General features: G+C 43.1%; 1 protein-coding gene across 2 annotated transcripts in view; it reads left to right on the forward strand.

Moving 5' to 3' along the window:
• robo4 (roundabout, axon guidance receptor, homolog 4 (Drosophila)) overlaps window positions 1–1679 on the forward strand; it is a 30106-nt gene extending 28427 nt beyond the window's left edge. For both annotated transcript variants that reach the window (XM_014137188.2, XM_014137189.2), the window contains exon 19: window positions 371–1679. In XM_014137188.2, the coding sequence (XP_013992663.2) occupies window positions 371–657 (287 nt within the window). In that variant the 3' untranslated portion in view covers window positions 658–1679. The remainder of the gene's footprint in view (window positions 1–370) is intronic.
• The last annotated feature ends 13386 nt before the right edge of the window (window positions 1680–15065 follow it).

Below are 15065 nucleotides of genomic sequence, written 5' to 3' on the forward strand. Positions count from 1 at the left end.
AAATTCGGCCCGCGGCTGAATCTGTTGTTGGGAATAGGGTGCCATTTACATCAATGTCATTTTCCTCTTTAAAAGTCATTTTCCTCTTTAATTACTGGCCAAGGGGACAATTCCAATGAAAAGGTTGGCAGGGTGATCGGCATCTGTTTTTTTGTTTACTGTTGATATGGTACAAAGAGTCTATCTGGCACTGTAAAAATGTGTCCCTTCTGTTACATCTCTTTTATCATAACGTCAGTTGTCGTATCATCTCTCTTTGTATCATGGTGTCATATCTCATGTATTTTGTAATATATAGTATCTCTATCATGACGTCCGATGGTGTGACGTGTGTGTTAACTCTAGTTGTGTTCTACTGTCACCTCTCCAGACTTCTCTCCCCCGGCGTCGCCCCTCAGTGCCCTGTTCCCTCCAGCTCGAGGGGAAGAAGAGTGTTTCGGGGAGCTGGACCCCATGCCCGTTTGGGACTGGAGCACAGCTTGGGTGGAGGAGATGGAGGCACAGTACCGTGCCCAGTACCCCTCTCAGGCAGCAGCAACCCCCGCTTGCAACACTTGGGGGCGTTGCCGTGACGATCTTCACTATGACAACCGCCGAGCCACCGGAGGGAGTAGGGGCGAAGGACGAGGGGGGGTGAGGACGACCCCACACCGATGATCCGTTTGATGATGATGATTTTTGGTCAAATCCATTTCAATGCCAAGACATGAAATGAATTTACTCTTGATTTGTTAAGTATGAAAAGCATGTGAAAAAAAAGATAACATTTCGATATGGGTTTCATTCATGATTTTTTAAGTGGTCTTTGTTTCTCTGTGACTGCTTTCCAAGTCATCAGTAGAAGTGTAATTGGGGTTGAAATGACCATTCAACGTCTCCCGTCCAGACCACTTGGTTACCTGAACTAGGTTTCCCACAATACCTCAGGGCAGTCTCCCATGAAAATAGAATTCCTAGAATGGACATCTTCTATGGTGTGTCCTCTGTTTTGTGTTCTCATATGACCTGGGCTGGGCTTTCCAAGAGATGAACCGCAGTGCCAAAACAACTCTAAAAAAGTTTCAGTCAAAATTCTGTCATATCATAGGTTGTTCCAAAACAAATATTTAGAGAGTGTTATGCTTTTAGTGGCACTGTTACTGTACTACAGCACTATTTTTGTCTTCCAGAATCTTCCAAGCGCTATGATCCTACTAGCCTTGGTTAAAATAGACTGAACGCACACTGGTGACCGCAGCATTCAGTCTGGTTTCATATTAATTGCAGCAGATTGGAAACTTCAGGAGCGAATTTGTACAGACCATTTACTGATCATTCATTTGCAATAGAATGTAAATATCTACGACTGATTTAATTTAATGACCCATGAACACTGTGACTTTCCAACCCATTCTGTTTCTTTTCTTTTTACCATACTTTGTTCACACAAGACCATTTTATTCCGTTTTTATTATTATTAAATGTGCTTTTGTCTCTATACAATTTTTTTATGAGCGCTAACCATTTGTCGTTTGACTAGAATTTGGAAGATGTAGTTATGTTTTGTTTCAGAGTTTGTTTTAATTTCTCTTCCTTTTAACATGAAACTTAACATCAAGGGCTGAATCTTCAGATGTGTGTGTGCAGTAACCCAATATCTTCTACTGTGGCCTTATTGATAATAAAACATATAAGTCTCAGTCTGGTAAGTTCTTAGTTATGAATGCTTATTCTAGGAAGTCTTTCTAAAGTAGCAGTGGACATTAGCCTGGGTACAGTATCTTTCCTGAGCGTTTCATCCTTGCCTTGCCAAACTTGCCCGTTTGTTTGGTAAGACGACCAACATTTTTCTAAAGCAAAAACAGACCGGCAACCAAGCTAAATTATTGAGACTTTGAGACGACTAATCTCATTCTGTGGCTCAGGATGATCTCCTGCTCCTTTTTTTTAAAACCAACTGGTATCTAACTCCAATTACATCCCGTTCAATCCAAATGTGACACTAAACCTTTTTAATGAAATGTGTGGCACTTTCAACAATGAATGTACTTGTAGAGGATGTTAGTCTTATATAATCATCAAAAATCAAACAAAAGGAAAACAATCTCTTGATGTGTCAAGCATTTTGCCCACTCTGGTCTCGGATCATTGTATTGCCTCTCCTCATATTTGGTCAACTGTGTGTGTGTGTGTGTGTGTGTGTGTGTGTGTGTGTGTGTGTGTGTGTGTGTGTGTGTGTGTGTGTGTGTGTGTGTGTGTGTGTGTGTGTGTGTGTGTGTGTGTGTGTGTGTGTGTGTGTGTGTGTGTGTGTGTGTGTGTGTGTGTGTGTGTGTGTGCGTGCGTGCGTGCGTGCGTGCGTGCGTGCGTGCGCGGATATGTGTCTGTAAATGTTAGTTTGGCCAATGGCTTCCTTGGCCAGAGGTTACTCCATTAGTTTGTATTGAGTTGTTTCATAGTGTTATTCGCCACTACCATGAACAAACAGACAGAAATGACATTACACAACAGTGTCCTCATCTTACCTCGTTTGTGTAGGCTACACATCCAGAAGGTTTAGGCCTTATCTCACACTGTTCACTACCCCACGGCCATATGCTCAACATGAAAAGCCAACACCAGCTCCCACTCCACACACACAAAAGCATGAAAACACACACTACATCCCCCTACACACACACAAATCGTACTAGAGGGATCTGTATCACTGCGTTAGACCCGTGCCAAGATGGCAGCTTTTTATAGCCTGTTGGTAATCCACTGACCCACATTGGCCTGGAGAGAGAGCACAGAAACTATGCCCCAGTATCTGCCAAGTAGACCTGGGTAGACCAAGTCGACCTGGGTTGATATACTATTTTAAATCTTTCAAATACTTTATTTGCTTTAGCCTGCCTGGAGTGACAAATGTGAGGTTTACACTAGGGAGTATTCTGTTGTTTCCCTTGCGGCTCTATCAAACACCGCCTGAAATTATTTCAAATAGTATTTGAACCCAGGTCTGCTTTGATGCTTGTTTTATTCATTTTTTCCCCCCCCACTTTAATCCCGTTTTTTATTTGTAATGTTTTTTTGGTTTTTTTTACGTCATAGCTGCCATTTCACCAGGGGGATTATGCATTTTGGTTGCTGCTATCTCTAGGGAGGAGAACATGCTTTTAGTTAGAGAGAAGTAATTCAATGCTTCCTCCTGTATTTGAACTGGGTTGGCCATTTAGATATGCCTGGATTTTTTTACAATAATATTCAGAGGCTCTGCTTTTGCAGAATTTATGGCAAGCCATTTTCTTACATTCCACCTCTCTGGACAGGCAATGCTGCTTAGCTGAATAGATTTCAACTGAATAGCATTTATGTGGGATTCCTTGATTTCAAAGTATACCCAGAACCATCTGGGCAGAGGTAAAATTGCAATTAAAAATTGCACACTGAACAGTGACAATTATTTCATTAACTGGATATCAATGTGGCACACATGGGCAATCCATATCCACTCTGCCATGTATGTCAATACGATGTAAGTTACCAGCTTAGCCCCTTCATCACACACACTTCCACATTCACACGCAGACACACACATACTGTGAGGGTTCGAGCGGATCACTCAAAGTGTGCCGCATTATTGGGTTACAAATTGTCTGATTTGCACCTATATGTCCACCAGTGGAGGCTGCTGAGGACAGGACGGCTCATAACAATGGCTGGAACGGAGCATGGAAACCAGCATTGAAACCACGTGTTTGATGTATTTGATACCATTCCACCTATTCCGCTCCAGCCATTACCACAAGCCTGTCCTCCCCAATTAAGGTGCCACCAGCCTCCTGCGGTGTCCACTGCATGAACTTCACAAAGATCATGTGATCAAAGGTCATGAAGTTTTGACTGCAGTCAATTGAAAGTTTCTGCAGTTGCTCTTTACCGCCATTCATATTGACAGGGCTGTAGGGGAGTGGGTCGGGAGCTTCAAGTTCCTCGACGTCCACATCGCTAAGGACTTATCATGGTCCAAACACACCAACACAGTTGTGAAGAGGGTACGACAACGAATCTTCCTACTGAGGAGGCTGAAAAGATTTAGCATGGGCCCTCAGATCCTCAAAAGTTTTACAGCTACACCATGTGGAGCATCTTGACATCACCGCCTGGTATGGCAACTGCTTGGCATCTGACCATAAGCCGCTAGAGGCTAGTGTGTATGGCCCAGTACATTACTGGGCCTGAGCTCTGTGCCATCCAGGACATCTATATCAGGCAGTGTTAGAAGAAGTCTCCAGCCACCCAAGTCCATAGACTGTTCTCTCTGCTACTGCACGGCAAGCAGTGACGGAGCGCACAAGCCATAAGACTGCGGAACAGTTCATCAAATGGCTGCCTTGACTATTTGCATTGACCCCCTTTTTATTTGCACTGACTCTCTTGCACCGGCTCTATGCGCACTCACTGGAATCTACCCACACACTCACACACTGTACTGACACTCCAACATACACAACACAGGAGGCTGTTTAGAGGAGGACGGCTCATAATAATGGCTGGAATGGAGTTAATGGAATGGTATCAAACACATGGAAACCACGTTTGATGAGTTAGATACCATTTCATTTATTCTGTTCCAGCCATTACTGAGCATGTCCTCCCCAATTAAGGTGCCACTAACCTCCTGTGACACACACACCCACTACACATACAAAACATACACACACATGCATATTGATTCCACACACACACTCAGATATAGACACTCTTTCACATACGCTGCTGCTACTCCGTTTATTATCTATCCTGATTGCCTAGTCACTTTTACCCCTTCACTTTTACATATCTCAATTACCTCAACTACCTCTTACCCCTGTACATTGACTCGGTCGCGGTACTCCTTGTATGTAGTCTCGTTATTGTTATTTTGTTACTATTTCCTTTTTTATTTTTGGCAAATTTTTCTTACTTTTTAACTCTGCATTGTTAGGAAAGGGCTTGTAAGTAATCATTTCACGGTAAAGTCTACACTTTACTAACGTTTTTGCTTGACCAACGCGAATGTGACCAAAGACATGGCTGAAACAGGAACCAACTTTGCCATGTACACTGTGGATATATACAAATTAATGTGATATTTGAGGCTCTCTCTCACTGATGGATTGTACAGGTAATTGACAAAATAAAGGAAACATCTACATAGGGCTTTGGGCCACCATGAGCCAGAACAGCTTCAATGCACCTTGGCATAGATTCTACAAGTGTCTGGAACTCTATTGGAGGGATGCAACACCATTCCTCCACAAGAAATTCTATAATTTGGTGGCTTGTTGATGGTGGTGGAAAACACTTCTTCATGCACCGCTCCAGAATCTCCCATAAGGGTTCAATTGGGTTGAGATCTGGAGACTGACGCTCATAAAAACCATTAATTGACCACTCATGCCATGTGGATGGGGGCATTGTCATCCTATGGGGGATAGCCATGGTAGCCAAAATAATGGCATGCACAGCATTTTAAAACCTGACCCTAACACTATACACGTCGTGTTACCATCAGCGTCGCTTCAATGTGATGTTCACCCCTACCTACATGTATTACATCAACTAACCTGTACCCACACACCGACTCGGTACCGGTACCCCCTGTATATAGCCTCCTTATTGTTATTTTATTGTGTTACTTTTTATTATTTTTTACTTTGTTTTTTTTGGTAAATATTTTCTTAACTCTTTTTGAACTGCACTGTTGGTTAAGGGCTTGTAAGTAAGCATTTCACGGTAAGGTCTACACTTGTATTCAGTGCGTGTGACAAATAAAGTTTGATTTGATGTCTACCAGCTACACAGAGCGTGTTGTTTTGAGAATGGAGAGCAGTAGAGGGGAAGAGCATCTTTATTCTATTTTCCCCTACTGTACTGTATCATATTCATGAATTATGCGTAAGTACAATAGCTTTGGTCCAGTTTTTCACAAGTACTCACTCAAGTGTTGCTAGTGGTTGAACTAAATGATCCTCAAATTACACAAGTTGCTTTTGTTTACATTGAACATAGTCAATGTAGCTAGCTAGAGTTTCTGCTTCTTGACTTCATAAATCTTAGTAAAATAACCAGTGGCGTATAGTCGAGGCCATCTGCAACCAAAATCAACTTTAGTCTCATGATTTCAATTCACAAGATAGAATGAATGCGCGTCAGCCAGCGAGAGTTGAACCTTGGCAATCAGTGCTTAATTTGTGACAAACCACAACGTAGCAGCGCAGCAGACAGAGTAAACAGCCAAGTAGCCTACTGTCTATTGTGGTGAAATGGACAGTACTCTCCAAGGTGCTGATTCATTCAATGCCTTTTAGACAACACTGCAGAACACCCGTCATATGCATATGCACACATACTCAGCTGTGGGGCTTACAAGACCTGCATTTCATATCATTTTCAAGACCTCAATGTAGCAGTAGAACAAATATCAAAATATAATTTCAAATAAAATAAATCAATGTAGGCTACAGCAGAACACACATATGAGAATATATAGGCCGCCTATTTGATCATTTGAAGCACATATTCAGATTAACTTCACAGTACAGAACAAGTTTGTTAAGGAAAACACGTTTCCACCTTCATTTTCAAAACCTCCCACAATGACTCTCCCCATGTCAAGTCCATTTACCTCCTGACAGTCCATTTCTTGCTCAAAGCCATGAGCGAGCCAGTGGCTGTGACATTTGAGTGAGCCAGTGGGTGGGTTCATAAGACTGGCTGCAAAGTCTATTTCTTTTTTATAACCTTGGTGTCTTCTTTAGGCTTTTTGTTGTTTTTATGTCAGAGGCAGAGGATGTTACTGTACATTCCACACACTCTTTTGCTAGCTAGTTTAATCCCTCCAGTCATTTCTAGACCCAAGCTCCCTACCTTTTTGCATGTTGTGAAGCCCAGCTTTGAATTCTGAATGACAAGCCATTGGTTTATACATTTGCTTGTTCTTTGAACTGCAAATTGCACCTGCTTGTCGGTGGATGCACTGCCCCCCCCCCCAGCTTCCCGTCTCTCTCTCCCACTGAGCCTGACTCGCTAGTAGGCCCACTAGCTAGTGGAGGTGCCGGTGGTGATGCTGAACTGGCAGGATTAGCAGCGCTTCTAGCTAAGGCATTTCCATCAGGAACAGTTGCCCCCTCATTCCTCTCCTCCGGCACTGACAGTTCTCTGGCTCGTTCTGGGTCCGATTCACCATCTTTCTCTGGATTTTTGGACTGGAAAAATGATCAAACTCAATTGCCTTTTATCAATTTTTTTATTTGGTTTAACCACGTTACAAATTCAGGCTACGTGGCGTGATTACATAGGGACCTCTTCACTAGCTGACCACCAGTACCAATACCTGTGTCAAGATCAGTTACTTAACCCAGTGGCACTCCCCATAACCTCTATGTAGAAATAAGAAAGCAGGTCTGGAATCATTGTTGCATGATCGGATGATTACACAGATCACCACGCTTTTACATGATGGCCTTTCTGGTGAGCGGGGGAAAAAAACGAGGCAACTTAATTTAAGGCTGATCGTTTTTATCCGAATGTTTACAGTGCGAACAGTGAAACAATTAATAAATCATGCTGCGAAAGGTACCGGATCGGGAAAATAGGTGCTGGAACGAACTAAGTCAAATCTTAGAGGTGCTGGTTCCAGTTCCTGCAGGATCCGGTTCAAATTAAGCACTGTTGGCAATTCTTGCCATTGGCCGTGACGCAACGCGAACGCAACACAGGCAGTATAGCAACGTTCACTGATTTCAAAGGAAGCTTTCCCTCAATGGCTGTTGGCAATGCCGGACGCCCGATGGGTGTAGTGTAGCAGGGCCATAAGCATGATGGGATGTTAAATGCTTATTTAACTCAGGAACCACACCTGTGTGGAAGCACCTGCTTTCAAAATATGTTGTATCCCTCATTCACTCAAGTGTTTCCATTATTTTGGCTGTTACCTGTACATAGTGTATTCGGAAAGTATTCAGACCCCATCCCTTTGTTACGTTACAGCCATATTCTAAAATAGAGTCAATGATATTTTTCCCCTCATCAACCTACACACAATACCCCATAATGACAAAGCAAAAACAGGTTTAGAGATTTTTGCCAATGTATTCAAAATGAAAACTGAAATACCTTATTTACATAATTATTCAGACCCTATGCTGTGAGACAAGAAATTGAGCTCAGGTGCATCGTATTTCCATTGATCATCCTTGAGACGTTTCTACAACTTGATTGGAGTCCACCAGTGGTAAATTACTCTTAAGGATTGGACCCTTTTTTCAATTTCCGCCTAAAATGACATACGCAAATCTAACTGCCTATAGCTCAGGACCAGAAGCAAGGATATGCATATTTGTGGTACCATTTGAAGGGAAACACTTTGAAGTTTGTGGAATTGTGAAATGAATGTTGGAGAATAACACATTAGATCTGGTAAAAGATAACAAAAAAACATGCTTTTCTATTTATTTATTTTTCAACATCTTTGAAATGCCATACATTTAGAGGTTATCCACACGATCGCAGCAGTGTCTGTGCAAGGTTTCAGACTGATCCAGTGAAGAATTACATCACTACACAATATTTTGTATCATGTCTGCCAGGAGTTTGCCCAAATGTGCTGAATTGGTCAATATATACATTTTCAAGTACATAACTATTGGGAACATACAAAGATGCTATGGTAATAACATGTTTTAGTTTACACACTCCCAGGAATGTCATACATGATGGATCATTAGCTTCCCTACAGAAAATACACCGACCTTCACACATCTGGATGGCCAGGCGGGGTGGGTGTGGAGCCAGAGACAGCAGTGGGATCAAACTGTAGAACCCAGTTCCTACATTTGAGTAGAAACATGTATTTTATCAAACAAAACTATACTACATTTTATCTCTGGGATCCTCAGGATGACAAATCAGAGAAAGATTATTGAATGTAAGTATACTGCTCAAAAAAATAAAGGGAACACTTAAACAACACAATGTAACTCCAAGTCAATCACACTTCTGTGAAATCAAACTGTCCACTTAGGAAGCAACACTGATTGACAATAAATTTCACATGCTGTTGTGCAAATGGAATAGACAACAGGTGGAAATTATAGGCAATTAGCAAGACACCCCCCAATAAAGGAGTGGTTCTGCAGGTAGTAACCACAGACCACTTCTCAGTTCCTATGCTTCCTGGCTGATGTTTTGGTCACTTTTGAATGCTGGCGGTGCTTTCACTCTAGTGGTAGCATGAGACGGAGTCTACAACCAACACAAGTGGCTCAGGTAGTGCAGCTCATCCAGGATGGCACATCAATGCGAGCTGTGGCAAGAAGGTTTGCTGTGTCTGTCAGCGTAGTGTCCAGAGCATGGAGGCACTACCAGGAGACAGGCCAGTATATATGGAGACGTGGAGGAGACCGTAGGAGGGCAACAACCCAGCAGCAGGACCGCTACCTCCACCTTTGTGCAAGGAGGAGCAGGAGGAGCACTGCCAGAGCCCTGCAAAATGACCTCCAGCAGGCCACAAATGTGCATGTGTCTGCTCAAACGGTCAGAAACAGACTCCATGAGGGTGGTATGAGGGCCCGACATCCACAGGTGGGGGTTGTGCTTACAGCCCAACACCGTGCAGGACGTTTGGCATTTGCCAGAGAACACCAAGATTGGCAAATTCGCCACTGGCGCCCTGTGCTCTTCACAGATGAAAGCAGGTTCACACAGAGCACATGTGACAGTCTGGAGACGCCGTGGAGAACGTTCTGCTGCCTGCAACATCCTCTAGCATGACCGGTTTGGCGGTGGGTCAGTCATGGTGTGGGGTGGCATTTCTTTGGGGGCCCGCACAGCCCTCCATGTGCTCGCCAGAGTTAGCCTGACTGCCATTAGGTACCGAGATGAGATCCTCAGACCCCTTGTGAGACCATATGCTGGTGCGGTTGGCCCTGGGTTCCTCCTAATGCAAGACAATGCTAGACCTCATGTGGCTGGAGTGTGTCAGCAGTTCCTGCAAGAGGAAGGCATTGATGCTATGGACTGGCCCGCCCGTTCCCCAGACCTGAATCCAATTGAGCACATCTGGGACATCATGTCTCGCTCCATCCACCAACGCCAAATTGCACCACAGACTGTCCAGGAGTTGGCGGATGCTTTAGTCCAGGTCTGGGAGGAGATCCCTCAGGAGACCATCCGCCACCTCATCAGGAGCATGCCCAGGCGTTGTAGGGAGGTCATACAGGCACGTGGAGGCCACACACACGACTGAGCCTCATTTTGACTTGTTTTAAGGACATTACATCAAAGTTGGATCAGCCTGTAGTGTGGTTTTCCACTTTAATTTTGAGTGTGACTCCAAATCCAGACCTCCATGGGTTGATAAATTGGATTTCCATTGATTATTTTTGTGTGATTTTGTTGTCAGCACATTCAACTATGTAAAGAAAAAAGTATTTAATAAGATTACTTCATTCGTTAAGATCTAGGATGTGTTATTTTAGTGTTCCCTTTATTTTTTTGAGCAGTGTACATTATTTACCTTCAGAGGTGAATGTATCAAACCAGTTGTAACAATGTACGCTGAGAGTGGGGAAGCAAGTTCAGGGAGTGAATACATTAAATAAATAAATGAACAAAACAAGAAACACAAACAGCGCACCAACATGAAACAGCAACAATGACGACTGGGGAAGAAACCAAAGGGAGTGACAAAAAGGGCAGGTAATCAAGGAGGTGATGGAGTCCAGGTGAGTGTCATTATGCGCGTAACAGGTGTGCGCCCTAATGAGCAGCCTGGTGACCTAGAGGACGGAGAGGGAACACACGTGACACCAGTTGCCATGATGAAAGTGTTTTGTTGTTTTGCAATATTCTCAAACAATAGCATGGTATATTTTTGCTGTACTAGCTACTGTAAATTGGACAGTGCAGTTAGATTAACAAGAATTTCAGCTTTTTGCCCATATAAGACATGTCTATGTCCCGGAAAGTTGGCTGTTGTTTACAACGTCATTCTAGTCAAATTATCGCATACTGAGCAACAATTGTCCCGTTTAGGGACACCGATCCCATAGAGGTTACATGATTTGGAAAGGCACACACTTGTCTATATAAGCTCCCACAGTTGATAGTGCATGTCAGAGCAAAAACCAAGCTATGAGGTCGAAGGAATTGTCTGTTGAGCTCCAAGACAGGATTGTGTCGAGGCACAGATCTGGGGAAGGGTACCAAAAATGTTCTGCAGCATTGAAGGTCCCCAAGAACACAGTGGCTTCCATCATTCTTAAATGGAAGAAGTTTGGAACCACCACAATACTTTTCCTAGAGCTGGCCAAACTGAGCAATCAGTGAAAAAGGGCCTTGGTCAGGGAGGGGACCAAGAACCCGATGGTCATTCTGACAGTGCTCCAGAGTTCATCTGTGGAGATGGGAGAACCTTCCATAAAGACAACCATGTTTGCAGCACTCCACCAATCAGGCCTTTATGGTAGAGTGGCCAGACTGAAGCCACTCCTCAGTAAAAAGCACATGACAGCCCGCTTGGAGTTTGTCAAAAGTCACCTGAAGGACTCTAAGACCATGAGAAACAAGATTCTCTGGTCTGATCAAACCAGATTGAAATATTTGGCCTGAATGCCAAGCGTCATGTCTGGAGGAAACCTGGCACCATCCCTACGGGGAAGCATGGTGACAGCTAGGGCTGTGGTGGTCATGAAATTTCATCAGCCAGTGATTGCTTGCAAATTACTTTCGGTCTCACGGTAATTGGGCTCCCGAGTGGCTCAGCGGTCTAAGGCACTGCATTTCAGTGCAAGAGGTGTCACTGCAGTCCCTGGTTTGAGTCCAGGGTGCATCACAAACAATAAACAAAACACAAACCGTGACGACAGCAGTGTGACATGCGCTTACTCAAAATAATCTCCCACAAACACAGGTGGGAAAATCAACTACGTAAATATGATCCCCAATTAGAGACAACGATGACCAGCTGCCTCTAATTGGGAATCATACAAAAAAAACAACATAGAAAAAAGAAACTAGAGCACAACATAGAAAAAAAAAATAGATAAACCCCCCAGTCACGCCCTGACCTACTCTACCATAGAAAATAAGAGCACTCTATGGTCAGGATGTGACAGTCACCCATCAAACTATACTTGATTTCATCTTGTCTTTACATATACTAAGTAATATATGTGTGAAATTTGTTTTGATTTAGAATGGACCATTATCATGCACCTGTATCGAAACAGGGGCAGCGGGAAAAAATACATGTCATCTATGCACTTAAATAGTGAATGGAGAACGCTTTTTCCCATGTTATTTTTTCTCATGCCAGCCAGGTAGGCTATACTCCTGTTGTAAATATAAGCAATGTGCTTAATATTAGGAAAGTTGAAAAATAAATATAGTAGGTCTAGCCTGTAGAAAGCTGATCCTCCTCTTTTCAGTAGAGTCCATCACTCTATTTTCTCGCGCAATTGCATAGCCTATTGAAATGTTGAGCAACATGTGCTCATGGGCTCTCATGAAGTGTTTAATTAGGATTAGAGGGACAATAGAGTGTTGAGTACCAGACAGTTAGCAAGTTTGGTAGGCTACTAATGACCATCAGCAGCATCAGAGCTTGGAGAAGCCTAATTACCGTGACTAAATGGTCACGTGGAATTTGACTGTCTTCATGACTCATGACCACCGGTGTGGCGATAATACAGTCACCGTAACAGCCCTAATGGTAGTAGCATCATGCCGTGGGGATGTTTTTCAGCGGCAAGGACTGGGAGACCAGTCAGGATCGAGGGAAAAATGAACAGAGCAAGGTACAGAGAGATCCTTGACCTCAGACTGGGTCGACTGTTCACGTTCCAACAGGAAAACAACCCTAAGCACATAGCCAAGACAATGCAGGAGTGGCTTCGGGACAATTCTCTGAATGTCCTTGAGTGGCTCAGCCAGAACCAGGCCTTGAGAACCCAATTGAACAGACCTGAAAATAGCTGTGCAGTTACGCTCCCCATCCAACCTGACAGAGCTTGTGAGGATCTGCAGAGAAGATGGGAGACACTACCCAAATACAGGTGTGCCAAGCTTGTAGCATAATACCCAAGAAGAGTCAAGGCTGTAATTTCTTCCAATGGTGCTTCAACATAGTACTGAGTAAAGTGTCTGAATACTTATGTAAATGTGATATTTCAGTTTCTAACAATCTGTTTTTGCTTCGTCATTATGGGGTATTGTGTATAGATTGATGAGGGATAAAAAAAAAGATTTTAGAATAAGGCTGTAAGGTAACAAAATGTGGAAAAAGTCAAGGGGTCTGAATACCTTCTGAATGCACTGTACACACATACGATTTCCGTTTGTGCGTGTGATATAAGGGTTGGAGCAGTTTATTTAGACAATATAAAGACAAACTTGTTTTAACAATGGCAGCTGCCACGTTGAGCTGAGCCTTGCTGTAGGGAAACCACCTTAGTGTCTGACTTTCGGCTGTCAAAGATGAACCTCCTCCGACTTCACTCTTTGACTTTCATCTACAGTCGGTTGCTTTCCCCTTACCATTCAAACACCCTCAGTCTCTCTCTCATTCACTCACGTTTTCTCTCTCACTCACATACTCTCTCTCTCTATAGATATATATATATATATATATATATATAGATATATATATATATATATATATATATCTCACTCACATGGTCTCTTTCTAAATATATATATATCTCTATCTCACTCACATGTTCTCTCTCCATATATCTCACTCACATGGTCTCTTTCTATATATATATCACATGTTGTCTATATATCTCACTCACATACTCACTCAATTCAATTCAAGGGGCTTTATTGGCATGGGAAACATATGTTAACATTGCCAAAGCAAGTGAAGTAGATAATATACAACTCTCTCTGTCTCTCTTACTCACACACATACTCTCAGTGCTGTGTGCTGGTGTCATATTGGATGTGTTTGGCCTTGGTTGGTAGTGTTTCCTATGCATTGTGTGATCAGAGCCTATAGTGGATTGGTCAGACCCCCCATCAGAGCCTGCGTTCTGTTGGCACTCTGTGACCCAGATCTGGTCTGGACCAGATTAGACAGAAGGGTCCCTCCATCTTCCTCAATTTCTCTTCTCTTCTGTTCTGATTTTCTCTTTTCTTCTCCCTTTCTCTTCTCTTCTCATTTTCTCTTCTCTTATTCTCATCTCTTCTTGTTTACATGCATACATACATCCAGTTTTCATATGCTATGTTTTGACTTAACACCTTGCCACATTCTCACAGTTTTCAAAGACAGTCAAACCTACCCATTTCTATTAAAGGTCGAGTTTGGGCAAAAACACAAAAATCACATTATAACTGATCAATGCACCATCATATCAGGTCATTTAATGCTTAAAAGAAAATGGATGATTACGATATTTGGCTACAGAAGTGCCATTTCTTACCGATCGCTACAGCTTCCGTCCAAAAACAAATCCTGTGAAATTATGTCAACACATACTGGAGGAGTTACTGGCTAGCTATTGTGGCAAGCTTAGGAAATGAACTAGCTTCGTTGGTCGCGGCGCGCATTACCAGAATGGTAAAAATTGAGAAAGAGGCACAGTTGGACCGTTTTTCGTTCACAAAGTTGACCTTTAACTCTGCTCAAATATCCTCTTGACTGCATACGGCTTTGTTTGCGACCCCTTTTGCATATAAAACATCTTCCCAAAAGACAAAAGCGTACATCTCTTCTCGGCTGTGCCATTAACATGGAAATTGGAATGTGACATTTAGGACAGGACAGGGATTTCAATGACCCACTCCACCCCATCCCCAACTCCCCATTCCTCTCCTCATCCCTCCATCTCCCTCTCTTTCTCAGACTATTCCCCCTCTCTTTCTTTAGTGGGCGTTTCTAGCCTGACACTGGCCTAATGAATGAGCAGGATGATTTATGGCAAGAGGGGAGAAAGGGAGTGAGGGAGGGGGGAGGACTTGGAAGTTTAAGGAAGTAAGGGGTCTTCCAGGATGCCCATGAGGGTGGGAGGTAAGTGGGGTGAGGTTTGAGGGTGTCGAGAGCGTCTGTGAGCTAGTAT

The sequence above is a fragment of the Salmo salar genome, chromosome ssa13, assembly GCF_905237065.1.
Source record: "Salmo salar chromosome ssa13, Ssal_v3.1, whole genome shotgun sequence".
Lineage (NCBI taxonomy): Eukaryota > Metazoa > Chordata > Actinopteri > Salmoniformes > Salmonidae > Salmo > Salmo salar.